This window comes from Aegilops tauschii, chromosome 3 (assembly GCF_002575655.3).
Source record: "Aegilops tauschii subsp. strangulata cultivar AL8/78 chromosome 3, Aet v6.0, whole genome shotgun sequence".
Taxonomy (NCBI): Eukaryota; Viridiplantae; Streptophyta; class Magnoliopsida; order Poales; family Poaceae; genus Aegilops; species Aegilops tauschii.
This window is the reverse complement of record NC_053037.3, coordinates 198,542,060-198,566,759: the sequence shown is the minus strand read 5'-3', so window position 1 is coordinate 198,566,759 and position 24,700 is coordinate 198,542,060. Positions and strand designations below refer to the sequence as shown.

General features: G+C 54.9%; 1 protein-coding gene across 1 annotated transcript; it reads left to right on the top strand.

Annotated features, from left to right (window-relative positions):
* The first annotated feature begins 2,106 nt into the window (after positions 1 to 2,106).
* Positions 2,107 to 2,901, top strand: LOC141042841 (uncharacterized). The gene has a single exon (XM_073511738.1). It carries the CDS (start codon positions 2,107 to 2,109, stop codon positions 2,899 to 2,901), a length of 795 nt encoding a protein of 264 aa, XP_073367839.1.
* Positions 2,902 to 24,700: the final 21,799 nt, after the last annotated feature.

Genomic DNA, 24,700 nt, shown 5'->3' with positions numbered 1-24,700 from the left:
GCCACTTGACAAGCCTCGGCCCATTCTGAGAACGTTTAACACCCGCTCACGAAAGAAAACAAGAGGGGTGCGCCGGAGGATATGGGAGCGCCGGATTGCAAAACAGACAACGGGGAAAATGCTCGGATGCCTGAGACGAACACGTAGGCAAATGCAATGCACATGATGACATGGTATGAGATGCATGACATGAACAAAATACAAAACGAAAAACAAAAACCCGACCACGGAGGGAATATCATACACATAGCCGAAAATGGCAAGAGTCGGAGTTACAAATATGGAAAGTTACATCCGGGGTGTTACACGTCCCAGCAAGGACGCCCCGGCTGCCCGCTCGCCCAGCGCCAAACGTCACCACAGCCGCAAGCCGGGGCCGCGTCACAGGCGGCGCCACGTCGACGCTCAACCAAGATGCCGGAGCCACTCCTTGCCCCGCCGCGCCCCTGCTGCCCCCGGCGGCCGCACCAGTTGCGGTGGCTCCCCCACCCCCTCCAGCTCCTCCAGCTCAGACTGACACACCGCTTCCGCCCGCTGAAGAGCCTGAAGACCAAGTGGCCCGCTTCTTTGCTAACAGAAGCGACACCATCACCCCTCCCCGCTGGACTGACAGTATGGTGTTTGAGGTAAACGCCACAATTGAAGCCGCCCTGGCACAGCCGCTGCCCTTCTCCCCCAAGCCTCCGAAAAAGCTCGCTAAGCAGATGACAGCAGATCACCGGGCCCCTTCCACCCTCAGCCGCGCTCGCCCTCCTCTGCGCAGCTGTCCAAGCCCCACCCTGAAGATGACCAAGACAGCAACACCGACGACAGTTGAGCCAGTGCACCTCCCCCTGGTCACTGCTAAGATGGATGGCCTCGAGATAGGGCAGTGCAGCTCCCAGGAGGATCAAGGCAAGCAGGCGGTCGCCCGTGCCCTCTTCACCGATGTTCAGCAACCCATCATCGCCTCTCCAATTGCGCCACCACCGGATGCAGGGAAGCCAAAGAAACAGATGCTTCCCCCAGAAGGAGTGCTCGCCAAGCAGGAGCAAAGAATGACGTCCCGGTGGCAAGCCGAGCTTCCCTGAGGATAGTCCAAGGCCTTGGCATCCTCGCCCCATGCGACAAGATGACGGCATCAGCGGCGAAGAAGCTCGTGTAGTGTTTCGAAGAGCCACTCTCCCAGGAAGACATCCATGGCCTCGAGCTCCTCACCCGCCTCGAAGACGCAGCTCTACGTTTCGCAGCAGGACTTGGTGGCCCAGCCACAGTCGCCGAATGAGTGCTCCATGTTAGCAAAACCTCATGTAAACCAACAGAGGCCGGTGAGGCGCCAGTTAGAGTTAGGAATGTTTCTCTTCTTTCAGTCGGCAGGTTTAGTGGTAGTTGCAGCAATCTGGCAATGCGGAGCAAGTGCTACTGGTGGTGCTCGCGTTGGCCGCTGCCTGCTAGTTGGGCTGGTGTGCCTGTCCTCTCTGTGTCAGGGTGCTGGTAGGAGCTGTAGATCGACGGCGGCAGTAGAGCGCTACTGGTGGTTGCCGCTGTTGATGTTGCTTGCTAGTTTGGCTTGTGTACCCTGTTGTTTTACTTCTCTAGTGATGTTTCTCTGCTGGCAAACTTGTTTCCCCCATGAGTAGCCCAACCTGCACTATCATATCCTGGAACGTTAGAGGCCTGAATTTTCCTGCTAAACGCCACGCTGTCCAGGAAAGTTTAGCTGCTTGGAAACCATCCATTGTTTTGTCTCCAAGAAAAGAAAATTAGTAACTGGACTGATGCCCTATCTAGGGAAATTGGGGGCGCGACACTAGACCAAGTATGCCACCTGCCTGCCAACGGATCTAGAGGAGGCATCAGCATCTTCTGGAACAGCACTGTGGTGCATCTTAGCAAATGTATTGCCTCCCAGTTTTCCCTGACGGCTACTGTCAAATCCCTAATGGAGGATAAGGAGTTCTACCTCACGTCAGTTTATGGCCCAACCGATGACAACCTCAAAGAAGCTTTCCTTGATGAGTTATCCTCTGTTGCGCCTGTTTTCAGCCACCCCTGGCTCGCCCTTGGAGACTTTAACCTCATCTATGAAGCTAGGGATAAAACAACGTAAACCTGAACCGACGTCTGATGGGAAAGTTCAGAGCTGCGCTCAACAGAGCCGAGTTGTTTGAAATTAGAAGGAAGAATAGGAAATTTACCTGGAGTAATGAGCAGCAGACTCCCACTCTTGTTGCCCTTGATCGTGTATTCTGCAACACGAGGTGGGATGCCCTCTTCCCTCAACACCTGCTGCACGCCGCCTCGACCTCTGTTTCCGATCATTGCCCTCTGGTCCTGGCAGATGCATGCGCTTCTCCCGGCAGAGCGAGGTTTCGCTTTGAGAGTTTCTGGCCAAAATTTCCGGGGTTCCATGAGGCTGTCTCTGAAGCATGGATGAGGCCAGTCCAGTCTAGTTGCAAGCTCCTCTCCCTGCACGTCAAGCTGAAGCGCACGGCCAACGCCCTGAGGAAGTGGAGTAAAGGATTATTTAGCGATGCAAAGCTCCAGTTCCACATGGCCCAAGAGATTATCCTGCGCCTTGACACCGCCCAGGAAAACAGGACCCTATCTGATGCAGAATGGGAGCTGCGTAAAAAGCTGAAGCTGCGGCTATCGGGTTTAGCTGCGATAGAACGGGCGAGAAAGAAACAGAGCTCCCGCATCAATTGGCTTAGGGCGGGGGACGCCAGCACTGCTTTCTTCCATGCCAAGATCAACTCAAGACGGCGAAAAAACTTCATCCTATCGCTTAAGAAAGGGAACTGCAGAGTGTCTGACCACAAGGAAAAGGAGAAGGTGATCTTGGATCATTTCCAGAGCATCATGGGTCAGAAGCTCACGCGCGCCTGTACAATCAACTGGGACGCGATCAACTCGCCGTAGATTGACAATGAGGGAATGGATCTCCCATTCTCCGAGGAGGAGGTCTGGCAAGCAATCAAGCAAATGCCGACGGATCGCGCCCCGGGTGCTGATGGCTTCTCGGGGATTTTCTACCGTAGCTGCTGGGCTACTGTCAAGCAGGACCTCCTTGACGCTCTAAATCAGTTCTACCATATGAATTGTTCAAACTTAGGTATCCTGAACTCTGCAAACGTAGTGCTTGTGCCCAAGCTTCCTGAGGCCTCCGAAATTGGGCAGTTCAGACCAATCAGTTTGGTGCACTCTTTTGCAAAGCTCATTGCAAAGATCATGTCCATTAGACTTGCACCTAGAATAGCTAACATCATATCTCCTGCCCAGAGTGCCTTCCTTAAAAGTAGGTGCATCCATGACAGCTACCTATTTGTTAGAAACGCCACCCGCAGTTTCCATAGAAAGAAGAAGCAAATGCTCCTGTTTAAGCTGGATATAGCCAAGGCTTTCGACTCGATCTCGTGGGAATACCTACTGGAGTTGCTAGAAAATCTAGGCTTCTCGCTCAGGTGGCGCAACTGGATCTCCGCTCTATTGGCCTCGTCATCCTCTGTCGTCCTCCTCAATGGATCCCCATGCCCAATTATACAACACTTCTGTGGCCTGTGGCAGGGGGACCCCCTGTCCCCGTTTTTGTTCATCTTGGCGATCGACACGCTCCACCGTGTTCTCGAGGCAGCACAAAACTTTGATCTCCTTACACCCCTTCCCGGTCGAGATGCAAAACTGAGACTCAGTCTGTATGCTGACGATGCCATTCTCTTCTCCAACCCCACGCGCGAGGATGTTGCCGGCCTTCTGGATATCATGCACCACTTTGAACAGGCCACCGGGCTGCGGATGAACCCTGATAAGTCAACTGTTGCACCCATCCAATGCCAAGAAATCGACCTGGACCATATCCTGGAGGCTTTCGCTGGAGCACGCGTTGCCTTCTTGATCACATACCTTGGTCTCCCAATCACCTTAGGTAGGCTCAAAAAGGTGCACCTGCAATTCGTATACGATAGAATTGGGGCAAAGTTAGCTAGCTGGAAGGGTAGACTAATGAACGTGGCCGGCAGGCGTGCGCTCGTGCGCTCTGTGCTCACAGCTATGCCTATTTTTGCACTCACCGCAATACAAGTAAACGCCAGCTTCCTCAAGGACATAGATAAAATATGTAGAAAGTTCCTCTGGGCGCAAGAAGAAAACCTTACGGGTGGCAAGAGCAAGGTCAGTTGGCGCCAAGTGTACTCTCCAGTAGAGTTGGGCGGCCTTGGGATCCATGATCTTCAGAAGTTTGCCAGAGCGCTTCGTCTATGTTGGTTGTGGTTGTCTTGGGCAGAACCAAACGGGCCTTGGGTTGGCTCGGCCATCCCATGCGATGAGCGGGACCGAGCCCTTTTTGCCGCTGCCACAACTGTCAGGATTGGCGACGACAAAACTACTCTGTTCTGGGAATCAACATGGATGGGGCCACTCCCTTTGCGTGAAATAGCCCCGGCGCTGTACAAGCGATCAAGACCAAAGAATCGATCTGTCAGGGACGCGTTGCACGGACACAGATGGATCCAAGACATAAGAAGACCACCATTCACAAATGCTTACCTAGAGCAATTCCACTGCCTCTAGAGATTAGTCCGAAATGCAGAGGCAAGCCTCATCACCGGTGATGTAGATTCGATCACCTGGAAAACAACTACATCTGCAACCTAATCCGTTGCGGCAGCTTACAAGCTGCAGTTTGCTGGCAGGGTGGCCTCTCCTTTCAAAGACATGTTCTGGCGGGCATGGGCTCCCCCCCCCCCCGCTGCAAGTTTTTCATTTGGCTGCTCATGTTGGATAGGCTATGGTGCGCTGATCGTCTACAGCGTCGAGGCTGGCCAAACAATTATTTTTGCCCTCTATGTCTGCGAAACTTGGAGACCTCGCTACACGTTCTATGGGAATGCCCGCATGCCAGGATGATCTGGCAAAAGGCTGCGGACTGGTTTGGATGCAGATCACTCGATCCCATTGGCTGGCAAAACCCTGAAAGCTCAAAAGAGATGTGGATTGCTATCGTCTCCAAGACGATGGCTCAACAAAAGAAGGGCATCAAATCGATGATGATCCTGGTGTCGTGGAGGATATGGCTTGAGCGAAACAATAGAATCTTCAGCAACAAAATCTCAACGGTGGAAACCACAATATGGGAGAATCGAGGAGACTTGGAATTGTGGAGACTGGGGGGTGCATCCTGCCTGCTGTCGCCTTTCAGGGACCCAGGCTGAGAGAATTTTCGTCTGTGATGTCCTCCTCTTCTTCTTCTCCTTTTAATTTCCTCTTCTTTTTCATCCTTAGGACCGTCTTGGTCTATGTACATATTGCTCCCTACCTATCATAATGAAAAAGCCCAGCCTTGCTGGTCTCCCATAAAAAATAAGGAAATATAAATAACAACTTTATTATTGCCTCGAGGGCATATTTCCTCCAGTCTCCCACTTGGACTAGAGTCAATAATCTAGATCACATCGCCATGTGATTCAACACCAATAGTTCACAACATCATGTGATTAACACCCATAGTTCACATCGCTATGTGATGAATACCCAAAGGGTTTACTAGAGTCAGTAATCTAGTTCACATCGCCATGTGATTAACACCCAAAGAGTACTAAGGTGTGATCATGTTTTGCTTGTGAGAGAGGTTTAGTCAATGGTTCTGCAACATTCAGATTCGTATGTATTTTGCAAATTTCTATGTCTACAATACTCTGTACGGAGCTACTCTAGCTAATTGCTCCCACTTTCAATATGTATCCAGATTGAGACTTAGAGTCATCCGGATTAGTGTCAAAACTTGCATCGACGTAACCCTTTACGACGAACTCTTTATCACCTCCATAACCGAGAAATATTTCCTTATTCCGCTAAGGATAATTTTGGCTGCTGTCCAGTGATCTACTCGTAGATCACTATTGTACCCTCTTGCCAAACTCTTGGTGAGGTACACAATAGGTCTGGTACATAGCATAGCATACTTTATAGAACCTATGGCTGAGGGATAGGGAACGATTTTTCATTCTCTTTCTATTTTCTGTTGTGGTCGGGTTTTGAGTCTTTACTCAACTTCACACCTTTGCAACACAGGCAAGAACTCCTTCTTTGACTGTTCCATCTTGAACTAATTAAAAATCTTGTCAAGGTGCATACTCATTGAAAATCTTATCAAGCGTCTTGATCTATCTCTATAGATCTTGATGCTCAATATGTAAGCAGCTTCACCGAGGTCTTTCTTTGAAGAAATCCTTTCAAATACTCATTTATGCTTTCCAGAAACTTCTACATCATTTCTGATCAACAATATGTCATCCACATATACTAATCAGAAATGTTGTAGTGCTCCCACTCACTTTCTTGTAAATACAGGCTTCACCGGAAGTCTGTATAAAACTATATGCTTTGATCAGCTCATCAAAGCGTATATTCCAACTCCGAGATGCTTGCACCAGTCCATAGATGGATCGCTGGAGCTTGCACATTTTGTTAGCACCTTTAGGATCGACAAGACCTTCTGGTTGCATCATATACAACTCTTCTTTAAGAAATCCATTAAGGAATGTAGTTTTGACATCCATTTGCCAGATTTCATAAAATGTGGCAATTTGCTAACATGATTCGGACAGACTTAAGCATCGCTATGAGTGAGAAAATCTCATCGTAGTCAACACCTTGAACTGTGTCATAAACCTTTTTTTGTAAGTCTTGCTTTGTAGATAGTAACACTACTATCATCGTCCGTCGTCCTCTTCAAGATCCATTTATTTTCTATGGTTTGCCGATCATCGGGCAAGTCAACCAAAGTCCACACTTTGTTCTCATACATGGACCCTATCTCAGATTTCATGGCCTCAAGCCATTTTGCGGAATCTGGGCTCATCATCGCTTCCTCATAGTTCGTAGGTTCGTCATGGTCAAGTAACATGACCTCCAGAACAGGATTACTGTACCACACTGGTGTGGATCTCACTCTGGTTGACCTACGAGGTTCGGTAGTAACTTGATCTGAAGTTACATGATCATTACCATTAGCTTCCTTACTAATTGGTGTTGGAGTCACAGGAACGGATTTCTGTGATGAACTACTTTCCAATAAGGGAGCAGGTACAATTACCTCATCAAGTTCTACTTTCCTCCCACTCACTTCTTTCGAGAGAAACTCCTTCTCTAGAAAGGATCCATTCTCTAGCAACGAATGTCTTGCCTTCGGATCTGTGATAGAAAGTGTACCCAACTGTCTCCTTTGGGTATCCTATGAAGACACATTTCTCCGATTTCGGTTTGAGCTTATCAGGATGAAACTTTTTAACATAAGCATCGCAACCCTAAACTTTAAGAAACGACAACTTTGGTTTCTTGCCAAACCACAGTTCATATGGTGTCGTCTCAACGGATTTAGATGGTGCCCTATTTAACGTGAATGCAGCTGTCTCTAATGCATAACCCCAAAACGATAGTGGTAAATCGGTAAGAGACATCATAGATTGCACCATATCTAATAAAGTACGGTTATGACGTTCGGACACACCATTATGCTGTGGTGTTCCAGGTGGCATGAGTTTGTGAAACTATTTCACATTGTTTTAATTGAAGACCAAACACATAACTTAAATATTCGTCTCTGCGATCAGATCGTAGAAACTTTATTTTCTTGTTACTATGATTTTCCACTTCACTCTGAAATTCTTTGAACTTTTCAAACATTTCAGACTTATGTTTCATCAAGTAGATATACCCATATCTGCTAAAATCATCTGTGAAGGTCAGAAAATAACGATACCCGCCGCGAGCCTCAACACTCATCGGGTCGCATACATCAGTATGTATTATTTCCAATAAGTCATTTGCTCGCTCCATTGTTCCAGAGAACGGAGTCTTAGTCATCCAGCCCATAAGGCATGGTACGCAAGCATCAAGTCATTCCAAAATCCCATCAGCATGGAGTTTCTTCATGCGCTTTACACCAATATGACCTAAACAGCAATGCCACAAATATGTTGCACTATCATTATCAACTCTGCATCTTTTGGTTTCAATATTATAAATATGTGTATCACTACTATCGAGATCCAACAAACCATTTTCATTGGGTGTATGACCATAGAAGGTTTTATTCATGTAAACGGAACAACAATTATTCTCTAACTTAAATGAATAACCATATTGCAATAAATATGATGAAATCATATTCATGCTCAACGCAAACACCAAATAACACTTATTTAGGTTCAACACTAATCCCGAAAGTATAGGGAGTGTGCGATGATGATCATATCAATCTTGGAACCACTTTCAACACACATCGTCACTTCACCTTTAACTATTCTTTGTTCATTCTGCAACTCCCGTTTCGAGTTACTAATCTTAGCAACTAAACTAGTGTTTAACGAGGAGTAAATAGGACTTCATCGGATCGGACCAGTGTTTAACGAGGCCTCTCCAGTCTTCATCAGATATATTTTCCACTGGAGATGTTTGGGAAAGTTCACTGTTAGCCTTGCCTTCAAAGTGAGTTTTCCTCAAGTTATACCAATATTGTCGCAGAGCAAACTTGAAAACATGGGTGCAAGCTTGTCTGGTTGCATCATCTTGGCTATCCAACTTGAACCTCATCTGTTGAAAATTATGGGAGTCTCATTATCAGCAACCTAGAAAGTATTGGACAGAGCAAGACGATATTACTAGTTTCCATACATAACCATACTTACAGATAAATGGTAGAGGAAGGTGTTGAACTGGGGTTCGTCTTTGTCATTCCTGTACTAAATCCATGTTGGGAGGATACGTACATGACACCTAACAGCAACCGCTGCCTCTGATACTAACTTGGCTGACTCTGTAGCATCACGTGGCCTTTTTAAACCTGCCTCAAAACGGATCTCCATTCTTCCTCCTCTAGATTTAGTTAACCTATCAAGCATTATCCCTGATGTTTGTTTCCTATTGCACCTAGGTGCTAGTCCAACAACAAACATAGGAAGTGTTAGTGTACATCAAACTGTGAGACTACATATAAAGAAGCATGCAACTGTAACTTGACTCCAGCAACTACCTTCTTGGTGTTGAAGCTCACAAAGTTCATCTGATCTTGCCAACTCATCTTGTGTCAAGAGTGCTTCGGAAGTAGTGTCAGGTGGCAAGGGAGCTTGGGAACGTGCTGCTAGCTGAGTTGACCAACGAGTAAATCGTGCAGCTGGTGGTACTGTGGAAGGTGTAGCAACAACTAGGGTTGTCTCTGCTTGTTCGGTGGCAGCTCTTTGTTTCTGTTTGGCTTGTCCTGCAGCTCATGTAGCATGGGATACCCTGTCGGTACAATTTTCCGCTGGACTTTGACCTTCTATTGCACCATCAGTACCAGCAGAATCTGCAGGATTGTTCCGCTTCCCTTTCCCTGTCGTTCTGTCTTGTTTCCTCTTTCTCTGTGCCATGTTAAGTCAAGCCGACAAGAAAAACGAATAACAATTTAGTTCTTCAGAACAAATGTACTTTGATGTAAGAACATGGTGATAGACAGATATTGTATGTTCTAGAAACAGGACATGTGTCTTAGTCACAAGTATAATGTGTAAAGTAAGCAGATGAAATTCAACAAAATTAGAAGCAATACAAGCTAGACATCATACATAACATGCAACCACATATAACAGTGCCAAGTTAGAGGGAGCACCTATGATGGTGCACTAGGGGAGACGTGCTCATCACCAACACTGCTACGTTGAGTGTCTATGCATGTGTTGTCTTGGAAATCATCTTGGGGGGATGGAGGAGTAGAATCTGTAGAGGCCCTCCATTTGGAAGGAGCACCTTCATCCGCTGCCTTGCTAACTTCCTTCCACTTTATTGATTTTGAATTGTCAAGTAAAACCGACAAGAAAAAGCAATAAAATTCACTCTTCAGAACTCATTCGTGCATGATAGTGACAATCACTACTTTGATGTAAGGCAAACACATGATTCCAAGATGGAATAATACGAAAAACAGGACAGCATGGCATATTCACAACTGTTTGTGTAAACTAAGCAGAAACCATTTCACCAAATAAGATGTGTCGGGGTAAATGACCACGGGTAGCCTAACCGACTACCCCTGGCTCTTCAGAAAGTTTATCAGGCCTTTGGGCCTTCGAGCACTCCAAGCATTTGGGCCGCCTTCCCCGGCCAGCTATCACTAAAGCCGACTCCCGGAAGGCGACCCAGCCTCGCCGACTCCAAGAAGCCGGCCAAGAATGATGCCGACTCCTAGAAGCCGGCCAAGATCACAACCACTCCTACATAACGACGACTTGACGGGGCATGGCCACAGTGCGGCCCACGACCCCCTGAGCCCGATGCGGGCATGGCTACAGGAGGCCGTACGGGGGGGATGTCTCCCGTGCGGCCCGGCACTATAGCCACGCCAGCTACGACGTCATCCACGACCCACTTCTGTATGGCCCAAGGACTGCGGGCCCCTTCAGCCAGAGAGAGGCGCGAAGGCGGCCCGGCTCTTCCTAGTCGGCCAAGAGTATAGCCGGCCTCCAGAAGCCGGCCACTCCCTTCCTCGAAGCAGGAGCCCCATTAAGAAGACAAGACGAGGTGAGGCTACAGTGATAGCCCCCGAGGCGGCCCACTGTAGCCACGCTCACCTCGACAAAGCCCTCATCATCAGAGGCGCGGCTACAGTAAGCAGCCGCCGACAAAACCCTAGGCGGTGGGGCCGGCCTGTCGACCAGGTAGCCGGCAGCCGGTGGGACCCAGCAGCCGGCGGAGAAGCCGGCGAGCGTAGACACTGACGGCTGGGACCAGATCCCAGTCGGATTACCATTGTACCCCCGAGGGGTAGGCCTATATAAACCCCCCGGAGCACCCATGCAAAGGGTTCGCACCTCTACATGTTTGGCTTCCAAGCATAGCACACGCACACACACCATAGATAGAGAGAAGCGAGAGCTAGCCTTGTTCTTCTTCTCCCTTGATCCCAACAGCTCTAGGAGCGATTGTAGCTACTCTTTATCGATCTAGTGATCATGCGGAGACCCCGCAGAGCAGGACTAGGGGTGTTATCTCCTCGGAGAGCCCCGAACCTGGGTAAGATTCGCCGGCGTGCATGTCTTCGCCTCATCCCGTTTCCAGGCACCGACGACGTTTTATTGGCTCCCACAATGATAAGCCATCCCTTGGCATATGTCGCACCAACCACCCGACATTTGGCGCCCACCATGGGGCCAGGTGCACCGTTGTCCGGAGACCTGTTCTGGACGGGAACCCCCTTCCTTCCCCGCGAGCGCAGCCAGCCTGCTGCGCCCGATGGCGTTTGCCCCGACGCGCTGCAAGGCGTCGACGACGCCTGCGCAGCGAGCCGCCTCGCCGACCTGCTCGGCGAGACTCGCATCTCCGACGAGCCTGCGTCCGACGCAGGCACCGACTACCCCGAGAGCCGCCTCCTCGACCAACTTCACGTCTCCAGCGAGCCTGCTGCAGACATGGAGTCGGTTGGCTCCACCGACCCGATGCTCATCGACTCCGACACCACGTCGCTCGACGCTTACCCCTCCGACGTGGTGGTCTTCGACGACCCCCTCCCTCGAGCTGACAGCGGCAGCAGCGCTGTCGCCGAAGTGCTGGTCATCAGCCACGTCTCCAACTCGGGCGAGGACGCCCGCGACGCTCAGCAAGCGGCGATGCACGACCTCTCCATCCCCATCCCGGCCGACGCCGACGCTGAGACCCTGGAGGCACGCCGTCTTGCCCTCATCACAGAGAGAAAGAAGATAGCCTCGATGAGACGCCTCGCTGAGGCCCACCAGCGCGAAGTCGACCGCGCCGCCTTCGGGACGCCGCCGCCCAGCGGTCCGAGCCGAGCCGGCTTTGTCCAGAAGCGCGGCGCAGCCATTGCCAGCATGCTGGGCGCAGATCGCCCCGTCTACGCCACCCCGCTCGAGAATCTGCGAGCCGCTCAGGCGGCTGCAGAGGAGCTCAATGGGCTGGGAGCCGATGAGCTCTCCTACATGACAAGACCGATCCAACAGCTGATCGACGCGGCTGCAGAACGGCACGAAGCCGGCGCCCGAGCTGATAGTCATCCCCCGCGCCGGGAGCACGCCGCGACGTCCCGCTCGCCGACTGCGAGTGGCACGCGCCAAAAGAAAGACAAGGTGCCGGCTACCAGCCGTAGCCGGACACGCATCACTATCGAGCGCGACGCGGATGGCCGCCCTCGGGCGGTCGAACACCAAGGAAACCTGCCGCCTCCCCCGCCTCGAAGAGAAAGACGCCTCACTCCGCCGCCCATCACGCATCCGACTCTTGGCGACCGACTCGGGCACCGAGAAGGAGTCGGCGAGAGTGACGCCCTCCACAGGATCGACCGCCTTGCCCGATCCTTGGCGTTAGAAGAAGAAGACGATGTCGGCCCACCATGCTTTGGCCCCCGCATCCGCGACGAGCCCTTCCCCAAAGGGTTCTCGCTCCCCAGAGACACACCAAAGTACAACGGCTCAGTGAAGCCGGAAGATTGGCTCATCGACTACTCCACAGCCGTCAGCATCGCCAATGGCAATCGGCGCGTCGCCGTGAAGTACGTCCCCTTGATGCTGCAAGGCACGGCGCGCACGTGGCTCAACAGCCTCAAGCCATACAGCATCAATAGCTGGCAAGACTTCACCGAAGTTTTCGTCCGCAACTTCACCAGCACCTACAAGCGGCCTCCCAAGCCTCGCCAGCTCTCCCTCTGCGTCCAAGGGCCCAACGAGTCGACCCGCGACTACCTCATGCGATGGGCCGAGCTCCGCAACTCCTGCGAGGGAGTGCATGAGGTTCAGGTCATCGAGTACTTCACTGCCGGGTGCCGAGAGGGCACCCTCCTCAAGCACCGACTCCTCTGCGACGAGCCGGCTACCCTTGATGAGTTGCTGATCACCGCCGACAAGTATGCCACTGCCGACTCCTCCATGAAGACCGAGCTCCGAATGGACGCCTCGGGGAAAGTAGTCGCTCCGGCTCCCAAGACGCCGGCTGGCGACCCAAACCGGCGCCCCTACCAGAACGACCACAAGCACAAGGGCCCCATGCCGACTTCCTCCAGTCGGCAGGTGGCCACCATTGAAGACAAGCAGCACAAAGAGCGGCCCGCTCCCAAGAAGAAGGGTGGCCGGCCGCCTTGGCAGCCGTCCTTCTCCTACGAACAAGCACTCGATGCTCCCTGCAAGTTCCATAGCGGCGCGAAGCCGTCCAACCATACAACACGGAAATGCCACTGGCTCACCCGCATCACCAAGGGTGAAGGAATGATGCTGCCTCCGCCTCCCGGCCCGCCGCCTCCAGCTCCCCAGCAGCCGGCGGCCCGGCCGGCAGTCGGCGCCATCCAAGACGAGTTCCCCGAAGCGCACGACGCCTACGTCGTCTTCACGAGTCAAGTCGACGACAAGCGCAGCCGACGCCGGCAACACCAAGAAGTAAACGCAGTCGCCTCTAGCACCGCCGAATTCATGCACTGGTCGGAAAAGCCCATCAGCTGGAGCCAGGCCGACCACCCAGAGGTGATGCCTTCGCCTGGCTCCTATGCTATGGTCTTGGACGTCACCCTTGCGACGGAGAGGCGAGCTGCCAGATTTTCCCGCGACCTGATAGACGGCGGAAGCAGTATCAACATACTGTACCGCGACACCATGGACAAGCTGAACATCAAAGCAAAGCAGCTCATGCCGAGCCGCATTGTCTTCCATGGCATCGTACCCGGCCTATCTTGCTCTCCAATCGGCAAGATCAAAATGGATGTTCTCTTCGGAGACAAAGATCACTTCCGCCGGGAAGCAATATGGTTCGAGGTGGTGGACCTGGAGAGCCCCTATCATGCGCTACTTGGCCGACCTGCTTTGGCCAAGTTCATGGCTGTGCCCCACTATGCCTACCTGAAGATGAAGATGCCAAGCTCGAAGGGGATCATCACGGTAGCCGGCGACTACAAGAAGTCCATCGAGTGTGCCATGGCCAGCTGCCGGCTGGCCGAGTCCCTCGTGGTGGCAGAAGAGAAAAGGATGTTGGAGCGGGTTGTGGCCATGGCCGGCAAGCAGCCAGCCTTGTCCCCCAACCCCAAGGACTGTGATGCGTAGGGCTCCTTCCAGCCTGCGAAAGAGACAAAGAAGATACCTCTAGACCCGGAGCACCCGGAGAGGTTCGCCGTGATTGGGGCGAATTTGGACAGTAAATAGGAAGGCGAGCTCGCCGACTTCCTCCGTGAGAATCGAGACATCTTTGCATGGTCCCCAAAGGACATGCCGGGTGTCCCGAAGGATTTCGCCGAGCACAAATTACATGTCCGAGCTGATGCGAAGCCGGTCAGGCAACCCCTCTGCCGACTATCAGAAGAGAAGCGAAGAATCGTGGGAGAAGAGATAGCCCGGCTCCTTGCAGCCGGCTTCATCATGGAAGTGTTCTTTCCAGAATGGCTTGCCAATCCAGTTCTGGTTTTGAAGAAGAATAACAAGTCGCGCATGTGTATAGACTACACGAGTTTGAACAAGGCCTGCCCAAAGGATCCGTTTGCTTTGCCACGGATTGACCAAGTGATAGACTCCACAGCCGGATGCGAGCTGTTATGTTTTTTGGATGCATACTCAGGGTATCATCAGATCAAGTTGGACCCGGCTGACCGCCTGAAGACTGCCTTCATCACACCCTTTGGAGCTTTCTGCTACCTGACAATGGCATTCGGCTTGAGAAACGCCGGTGCCACTTTTCAGCGTTGCATGCAGAAATGTCTCTTGAAACAACTCGGCAGAAATACCCACGTCTACATAGATGACATTGTGGTGAAGACAGAGAAGCGCGGTACCTTGCTGGAAGACCTGAAGGAAACATTCGCCAACTTGCGCCGATTCCAGGTCAAGCTCAACCCCGAGAAGTGCGTGTTCGGAGTGCCAGCCGGCCAGCTGCTAGGCTTCCTGGTCTCCGAACGCGGCATTGAGTGCAACCCTGTCAAGATCAAAGCCATCGAGAGGATGGAGATTCCCACCAAGCTGCGAGATGTGCAGAAGTTCACTGGCTGCTTAGCCTCCCTGAACCGATTTATCAGCCGACTAGGAGAGAAGGCCCTCCCCCTGTACCGACTCATGAAGAAGTCCACTCACTTTGAGTGGAATGATCAAGCCGACCAAGCCTTCCATGAGTTGAAGAAAATGTTGACCACTCCGCCTGTCCTGGCTGCGCCGACTGAGAAGGAGCCCATGCTCCTCTACATCGCCGCGACAAGCCGAGTCGTCAGCACTGTTGTTGTGGTCCAGCGCCCGGAGGAAGGCCGAGCCCAGCTGGTCCAGAGGCCGGTCTACTATCTCAGCGAAGTACTGTCCAGCTCAAAGCAAAACTACCCGCACTACCAGAAGATGTGCTATGGGGTGTACTTCGCTGCCAAGAAATTGAAGCCCTACTTCCAAGAGCACCCCATCACGGTCGTGTGCACTGCCCCGCTCGCTGAGATCATAGGCAGCCGGGATGCATCCGGCCGGGTGGCCAAATGGGCCATTGCCTTGGCGCCCTACACGATCTTCTATCAACCCCGCACCGCCATCAAGTCGCAAGCATTGGCCGACTTCCTCGTCGACTGGGCCGAGACCCAGTACTTACCACCGGCTCCCGACTCTACCCATTGGCGGATGCACTTTGACGGGTCCAAGATGCGCACCGGCTTGGGAGCCGGCATCGTCCTCACCTCTCCCAAAGGCGACAAGCTCAAGTACACGCTGCAGATCCACTTCGCCGCCTCCAACAACATGGCCGAGTACGAGGCACTCGTACATGGGCTCCGGCTAGCCAAAGAACTCGGCATACGCCGGATCCTGTGCTACGGCGACTCAGACTTAGTGGTCCAGCAATCATCTGGCGACTGGGACGCCAAGGACGCAAACATGGCAAGCTACCGATTCCTCGTCCAGCAGATAAGCGGATACTTCGAAGGGTGCGAGTTCCTTCACGTGCCAAGGGCCGACAACGACCAAGCAGATGCCCTAGCACGGATCGGCTCCACCCGACAAGCCATACCGACTGGCATCTCCCTCCAGTGCCTCTTCAAGCCGTCCATCAAGCCGTCTCCAGAGTCGGATTCCATCTTCGTACCGCCTGCGCCAGAAACAGCCGGATCCGGCTCAAGAAATCCCGCAGGCGGCATGGGGACTTCGACGACTGCCCCGGGGACTGATGTAGTCGCACCCGGCCCAGGGACCTCAGAGCCCGGCCCGGGGACTGCAGCAGTCGGCCCGGGGACTCCAACGACGCAAGAAGTGGTGGTCGACTCCAACGCAACACCCAACCCACCCACCCGAGTCATGGTGGCCACATTAACAGCAGAAGAAGTCACAGCTCCCTCATGGGCCCAGCCCATCCTCAAGTTCCTAGTCAGCAGAGAGCTGCCGGCTGATGAGATCGCAACAAGACTAGTGCAACGACGAGCCGCAGCATACACAATAATCAACAGGGAGCTTGTGAAGCGCAGCGTCACTGGAGTCTTCCAGCGTTGCGTCGAGCCAGAAAAAGGAGTGGCAATCCTCAAAGACATCCACCAAGGCGAATGCGGCCATCACGCCGCCTCAAGATCCCTCGTGGCCAAGGCTTTCCGCCATGGGTTCTTCTGGCCGACTGCCTTGGAGGATGCTAAAGAAATAGTCAAGACCTGCAGAGGATGTCAAGTCTTCAGTTCCAAACAACACCTGCCGGCTTCTGCCCTAAAGACCATTCCCCTCACCTGGCCTTTTGCCGTCTGGGGACTGGACATGGTGGGCCCTTTCAAGACGGCCCGCGGTGGCTTGACACATCTACTCGTTGCTGTGGACAAGTTCACAAAGTGGATCGAAGCAAAGCCGATTAAGAAGCTGAACGGGCCGACTGCCGTGACATTCATCACCGACATCACTACTCGGTACGGCGTGCCGCACAGCATCATCATCGACAACGGCACGAACTTCGCCAAAGGCGCACTGGCACGTTTCTGCGCGACACAGGGCATCCGACTGGACATAGCGTCCGTTGCCCACCCGTAGTCAAACGGCCAAGTCGAGCGAGCAAATGGACTTATCCTCTCCGGCATCAAGCCCCGACTGGTTGTACTACTGGAGCGATCGGCCGGCTGCTGGCTCGAAGAGCTGCCGGCTGTCCTCTGGAGTCTGCGCACTACACCCAACAAGTCAACCGGCTTCACTCCATTCTTCCTTGTGTACGGTGCCGAGGCTGTCATCCCAACAGACATCGAGTTCGACTCGCCTCGGATCACCATGTACACGGAGGAGGAAGCCAAAGAAGCAAGAGAAGATGGCGTCGACCTACTGGAAGAGGGCCGGCTGTTAGCCCTCAGCCGGTCGGCCATCTACCAGCAAGGCCTGCGCCGCTACTACAACCGCAAGGTCAAGCCAAGATCCTTCCAAGAGGGCGACCTTGTGCTCCGGCTGATCCAGCGAACAGCCGGCCAGCACAAGCTCTCGGCCCCTTGGGAAGGCCCCTTCGTCATCAGCAAGGCACTCGGCAACGACTCCTACTACTTGATCGACGCGCAAAAGCCAAGAGCATGCAAGAGAGACGACTCCGGCAAGGAGTCGGAGCGACCATGGAACGCGAACCTCCTAAGATGATTTTACAGCTGAAAAGCAGTATGTATCACGCTACCCCTTTTGTATTAAGTTACAAACCAACAGGCCCCCCGAACAGTACTCGGGGACTGCCTTTTATTTATCTGTGAATGACAAGTGTCATATCCACGAATGTATTATTACATTTTGAATTCTTGTCCGGCACCGGGTCCGACTAGTCGGCCCGGGGACTGGCCGCCTTGAGCTATATTGTAAGTTCTTCCCGAAGTCAGCAAAGTAGTGTGCCGGCTCCCAAGTCCTCCCTTGTTGAAAGTCGCAGCTCAAAGAACTGACTGTCCGACTAGCAAGAGGAAAGACAGAAAGGACGCCCACACGAAAAACGGCTAAGGAACAACTAACCTATATAGCAAAGAGACGGCCTCCATATACTCCTGCCGGCTGTCACAGCAGCCGGCTGGCCGGCTTCCTAAAAAACTTAGCTTAAGTCCAGCAGAGCTAAAAGTACTTCCCCCTCCCCAATCGGCCAGGCACTCCCCGGCTACAGATTGCAGAGCAACTGTTTGACTAGGGAGGCGGCAACCAAGGGAGGGCGGCAAAGGAAAAAAGCAGAAGGACAAAAAGCGAAAGTACAAGGAAAAACCGATTGCATAACTTATATACATAAAGCCGCCTAAAGGCTGGCAACAGACTTGAGTTTCAATACACCCAGTGGGTGGAATTGTGCAGACTTAACCAAACATTGTTCAAAAGTAACAAGACAGGAAAACAAAGAAAGAAGACTAAAGCACGACTTGGAGGCCGAGCTGGTCGGTGAAGGCAGCTCGCCGGCTGAAGGAGTGGCCGCCTAGCTGGTCCCGGCTTGACCGCCTCCCGCGGCAGGAGACGCACTCGCACGCAACGTAGTGCTGGAGGCGCGGTCAGGCTGGCCGGCTACTCCACCAGCCGGCTCAGCGTCTTCACCTTCCTCCTCCTCCTCTTCGCCCTCGTCGCTGGAGTCGATTTCCTCCGCCGAGTCCTCGCTATACGCCGGATCCAGCCCGAACCAATCCTCCGGCTGGGCGACTCCATCGCCGTCCACCTCGGGGGCGAAGACACTGGTGTAGTCGGCGATCGCCGAAGCCCGCCGAATGATGGCCGGCCGCGCCGGCTCCAGCTCCGCGTCGGCTTGCTGCCGCCAGGTCGCCAGCTGGTCCAGGTTCAGGCCGGGATACCAGGCCTTGACGAACTCCAGCGCCCGCCTGGCGCCGGAGCGAGCCGCTGACGCCTTCCAAGCCTCGAAGCGGCCGACGGCCACCTCCAGCCAGTCGGCGGTCCGACTGGGAGTGCGCGGGACCACTTGGCCGGGCCAGAGGGCGGCCAAGACCTGCGACCCGGCACGCTGAAGCCGGCGGAGCAGCCTGTGAGCCGGCTGGATACGAGCCTGGATCACCAGGAGCTGCTCCTCCAGCGAGCGGCCGGCGGTGGGCGAGATCTCGAAGCCGGCTTGCCTCTTCGCCTGGCGACGAGCTTCGATGGCCTGGTTGGCAGCAGTTGAGTAGCCAGGGAAGTACTCTGCGCGAAGGAGAAAAGGAAAGAAGAACACCAAAATCAGAAAGACAAGCCGAAGTGGCAGATGGCTAGAAAGGATGAAGGGATAGACGACTTACCGTCAACCAGGTCCTCAATCTGGCCATAGCCGGAGACCAGAGTCTGCCTGGCCTCTGCCCAGCCGGCCGCCTCCGTCTCGAACTCGGCCTGGAGGGTGGCCTCGCGATCCTGTGCAGCCTTCAGCGCAGCCTTGTGGCCTTCCTCCTGGTCGGCCAGCTTCTTGACCAGGCGGTCGCGCTCCTGCACCAAGGCGGCGAGCTCCGCGTCCTTGGCACGAAGAGCAATCAGGGACTCCCCCAGCTATGCCCTCAGACTGGCGTTGGCCGCTGCAGAGATAGAAGAAGAAGAAGAACAATGAGAAATCATCAAGGAAGATCCAAGCCGACTGCTCAGCAGTCGGCCCGTATCTCGGGGACTACACCCAGTGGGTGCGCTGACGAGCCCCCACATGAGATAAAGATCAAGTCACATACCTCGGCTTTCAATGAGATCGGCGGTCTTCTGCGCCAGCTCCTGAGCCTGGGAGTTGAAGGCGGCCGCTCGGAGGTTGTGGTAGTCCTGCAAGATGGACAGAAGACCGACGTGAGAACAAAAGCAGCAAAAACAAAATTTCCAAGAAGTTCCAAGCCGCCTGCTCAGCAGCCGACTCGGAACTCGGGGACTACACCCAGTGGGTGCGCTGACGCGCCCCCACGAGAAAAATCAAGATCAAGAAAGAGCGAAATGAGAATACTAACCCGAATGGCTGCCCGCGTGGCGAGGAATTCATCGGTGAACTGCCTCAGTGCCGCGTCCTGGCTTTGCAGCCGGGTCCGGACGTCTTGTGCAGCGACGTTCACCAGCGATGTCCCTCCGCCCGGCGTCCACCCCGAGGTAGCGCTGGCCGCCTCCGCGTCTCGGGCCGACGAGCTGGAGCCCACGGCCGGCTGAGGCTCCGACGCAGCCTTCTGCGGTTCAGTCGCGGCCTTCCCCGCGCGCCGGGTTGGCGGAACCCGGACCGCCACCTCAGCCCCCGCGGCCGGCTCGCCCCCCGCCGACTGTGCGGGCGCAGGCTCAGGCTGGCGGCCTTGGGTCGTCCTAGTCGGAGGAGTCGGCCCCGGCGCCTCCCCCAAGATGACGACGTCGTCGCCACTTCCTCCCAGCCCCGGCTGGGAACCGCTGGCTCCCCCCGGCGAGGGATCCACGTCCCCGGGCGCCATGGTGCGCAGGGGGGTGACCATCAAGGCCTCCCCTACCGCCGCTTCGGCCTCGGCCTCTGCCTGGGCCTTGGCTGCGGCCTCGGCGAGCGCCTTCGCCGCGTCCTCCTCCCGAGCTGCCTGGGCGGCGTCTGCCCTCCGTGCCTCCGCCTCCCGCGCTTCCTGCTCCTCCCGCGCCTCCCGCGCGTTCCTTTCCGTCGCCTCCAGGAGGGCGGCGCGGGGATCTACGCGGCGGGTGGTGCTCCCAGAGCCCCCTGGCGACTCGATGACGGAGCCGGCGGCTGCCCGCTCAAGTGACAGCGGAGCTCTGGCCATTGAAAAAGAAGACGAAGACTCAAGAACCATCAAAAGAAAGAAAGAAGGACAGTACGAAGAAAGAGAGAGAACTTACGCCGACACAGTCTGCGGCTGCTTCACCACTTTGCGGAAACGGGCCGCCTTCGCGGCCGCCTCTTCCCGCCTGGTGGCCGCCGCCCCACCCCTGGGCTTCTTCGTCCGGCTACCGAACATGCCCTGGGTGGCGCGACGTTTCTGGCCTCTACCCCGAACAGGCTGCGCGCCGGAGGAGCCCGCGCCGCGTCCGGACGCCGGCTGGCGATGCGGGACGGCTTCGGCTTCGTCCTCGTCCGGCCAGTCCTCGAAGGTAGCGGTGAACCCAGAGCCGCCTGCTTCGCCGCCGGCTTGGCCGCCAGCCGGCTCGGCGGCGTCCTCCATATGGACCGCCCCCAGGTCGGGGTCCTCCTGGTCGTGCTCGGTCTGGTCGGGGACGAAGCGGCGCTCCATGTCCGCTCTGCCGGCCGGCCGAAGCAGAGGATCCTGCCAAAAAGAGCGAGCCGACTGAGTTAGAGTCGGCCCAGAGGAACTCGGCGACAAAGCTGAGAGAGAGAAAGAGAAAAAGAGAAGGGGAGCATACCGTAGGCGGAGGATTGGCGCGGCTGTATGGCTCCTTGCCGAATTGCCAGTCGTCGGAGAGCTGACAGTTGGCGAGGTAGTTCACCATGTCGGCGGCGTCGGGCTGCGGCATCTCTTTGGTGTACATCCGGCTCGGATCGAGCTGGCCGCTCATCTGACAGATCAGATGAGGCCGGCTCTGGAGCGGGAGGACCCGGCGCATGACGAACGCGGCCAGGAGGTCGGGCCCCGTCAGGCCCTCCGACTGGACCATCACCCGTAGACGGGCGATGGCGGCGTTTCCTCCCTGCGACAGCGTCACCGCCCGGAAGGACCACTGGGGCAGCCTCCCCGCCGGTGGGTCGGCTACGTAAGCCGGCAGGTTGATGTAGTCGCCCCGTGGAGCGATGTTCCGCACGTAGAAGTATGACTTCTGCCACTTCTTCACCAATTGGATCAGCGTGATGACGGGGAAGGGGTTGTCGGCGCCCGATCTCCGCGACGCGATGAAGGCGCCAGTGTGGGCCGGCACGCCCTTGCTGCGCGTACCCAGCTTCGACTAGAAGAACTCCCCCCAGAGCTCGAGGGTGGGGAGGACGCCGAGATAGCCCTCACACAGGGTGACGAAGGCCGACAGCAGCACCACCGCGTTGGGGGTGAGGTGATGCGGCTGGAGCTGATAGAAGTCCAGCCAGGAGCGGAAGAAGGCGCTTACTGGCAGGCCGAAGCCGCGCAGGAAGTGCGAGCGGAAGACCACCCGCTCGCCATCCCGCGGCACCGGCCTGATTTCCTTCTCCGGCGCGAGGCGGACCTCCACTTTGTCCGCGCTGGGCAGACGCCGGGTGTCGCGGAGGAAGTCGATGTGGTCGTTGTGGACGATGGAGCCATCCCAATCCCCGCCAAGCTGCTCTACGTGGGGAGGCATAGCGGAAGCTAGCACGGCGGCGGAGGAGCGTGCGAAGGAAGAGCGCGGCGGCGAGGCGCTGTCGCAAGAACGAGCAAGGCGAGAAGACAAAGGGAGTAGGAGGAGCGTGCGAGGGTCTGCCGCCCTCCACCTCCCCCAACTTATAGCCTCGCGCTGCCGAAGAGGCCGGACGTGGGGGGAGACGTGGGATTAACTGCGCCCACTCCCCCCACGTCTCGCGTTTATTACGCATAAGTACGAGCCGAAACTGCCGCACGGAACGTGCGGGCGGTTTCGGGATTCAAAGGATCCGCGCCTGGGCCGGGGCGCGGACGTGGCGGGCCCCCTCCCTGCGGCGACATCCAGTCACGCGCGTGGGCTTGCAGGCTTTCTGACCACGTGGCACGCCAACGGCCCGAGGCCGGCCCGCGGCCCGGTGCATGAGCCTGCGGGTTCCCACCCCCCGACTCCAGAAGAATTTGACTAAAGACGGCGCTCCTGCACCAAGGCCGGCTCCCAGCTGCCGGCTTCTCACGATAGAAAGCTGATCGAGCTTCTTGAACCCCACTCCACCTCGAAGCTCAACCAGCTTCGGGGACTACTGTCGGGGTAAATGACCACGGGTAGCCTAACCGACTACCCCTGGCTCTTCAGAAAGTTTATCAGGCCTTTGGGCCTTCGAGCACTCCAAGCATTTGGGCCGCCTTCCCCGGCCAGCTAGCACTAAAGCCGACTCCCGGAAGGCGACCCAGCCTCGCCGACTCCAAGAAGCCGGCCAAGAAGGATGCCGACTCCTAGAAGCCGGCCAAGATCACAACCACTCCTACATAACGACGACTTGACGGGGCATGGCCACAGTGCGGCCCACGACCCCCTGAGCCCGAGGCGGGCATGGCTACAGGAGGCCGTACGGGGGGGATGTCTCCCGTGCGGCCCGGCACTGTAGCCACGCCAGCTACAACGTCATCCACGACCCACTTCTGTACGGCCCAAGGACTGCGGGCCCCTTCAGCCAGAGGGAGGCGCGAAGGCGGCCCGGCTCTTCCTAGTCGGCCAAGAGTATAGCCGGCCTCCAGAAGCCGGCCACTCCCTTCCTCGAAGCAGGAGCCCCATTAAGAAGACAAGACGAGGTGAGGCTACAGTGATAGCCCCCGAGGTGGCCCACTGTAGCCACGCTCACCTCGACAAAGCCCTCATCATCAGAGGCGCGGCTACAGTAAGCAGCCGCCGACAAAACCCTAGGCGGTGGGGCCGGCCTGTCGACCAGGTAGCCGGCAGCCGGCGGGACCCACCAGCCGGCGGGACCCAGCAGCCGGCGGAGAAGCCGGCGAGCGTAGACACTGACGGCTGGGACCAGATCCCAGTCGGATTACCATTGTACCCCCGGGGGGTAGGCCTATATAAACCCCCCGGAGCACCCATGCAAAGGGTTCGCACCTCTGCATGTTTGGCTTCCAAGCATAGCACACGCACACACACCATAGATAGAGAGAAGCGAGAGCTAGCCTTGTTCTTCTTCTCCCTTGATCCCAACAGCTCTAGGAGCGATTGTAGCTACTCTTTATCGATCTAGTGATCATGCGGAGACCACACAGAGCAGGACTAGGGGTGTTATCTCCTCGGAGAGCCCCGAACCTGGGTAAGATTCGCCGGCGTGCATGTCTTCGCCTCATCCCGTTTCCAGGCACCGGCGACGTTTTATTGGCTCCCACAATGATAAGCCATCCCTTGGCATATGTCACACCAACCACCCGACAAGAAGCAATGCAAGCTAGACACCCCGTGAAAGATGCAACCAATATGACTCTGCCAAGTTAAAAGTGTCCCATAAATGGCATTTTAACAAATTAGAAGCAGCGCATGCTATAAATCATATCAAAGATGCAACTAATATCACACTGCATATACTAAAGGTGTCTCGTCATATTGATTTATGCGGGATACAAAAAAACAATAGTTTTATGTGAGGACATGCTTAATAGACAGATGTACTATGTACTAAATATAGGAAGGCATGTCACATTAACAGGTATAATGTATAAGCTAAGCAGAATAGCACATGCAGTTTAACCAGATTGGAAGAATTATAATCTAGACACCATATGCAACATGCAACCACATATCACGCTGCCAAGTTAGAGCAAGCACCTGCGATGCTAGTGTAGGGGGAATGCGCTAATCAACTACAAAGCTACGTTCACTATCTTCATCTAGCCTTGATGTTTCTTGAGAATCATGTCGAGAGGCTGACGCCGCATTCTTTAAATGAGGAGTAATCCACTTGCCTGACTACCTCATCATAAGTGATTGATGAGGGATACACAAGAACATTAGTTTGATGTAATAACGTGGTTAATACACAGATGTACTAGTATGTACCAAAAACAGAAAGGCATGTCATATTCAAAGGTATAATGTGTAAGCTAAGCAGATGCAATTTAACCAAATTGGAAGCAATACAAGCTAGACATCCGGCTGGAGTGGTGAGCATGATCATCTAGGACCTAAGAGCTGGTGGGAGGCGGGCTGCTTCGCCACCATCGCGGCTTTTTAGTTGGCTTCCAGGTGATGTCTCTCTTTGCTGGGCTTGTCACTGGCTCGGCCAGTGCCCT

Coding starts and splice junctions, on each gene's coding strand:
- LOC141042841 (XM_073511738.1), top strand. CDS start 2,107: ATGGGAAAGTTCAGAGCTGCGCTCAACAGAGCCGAGTTGTTTGAAATT.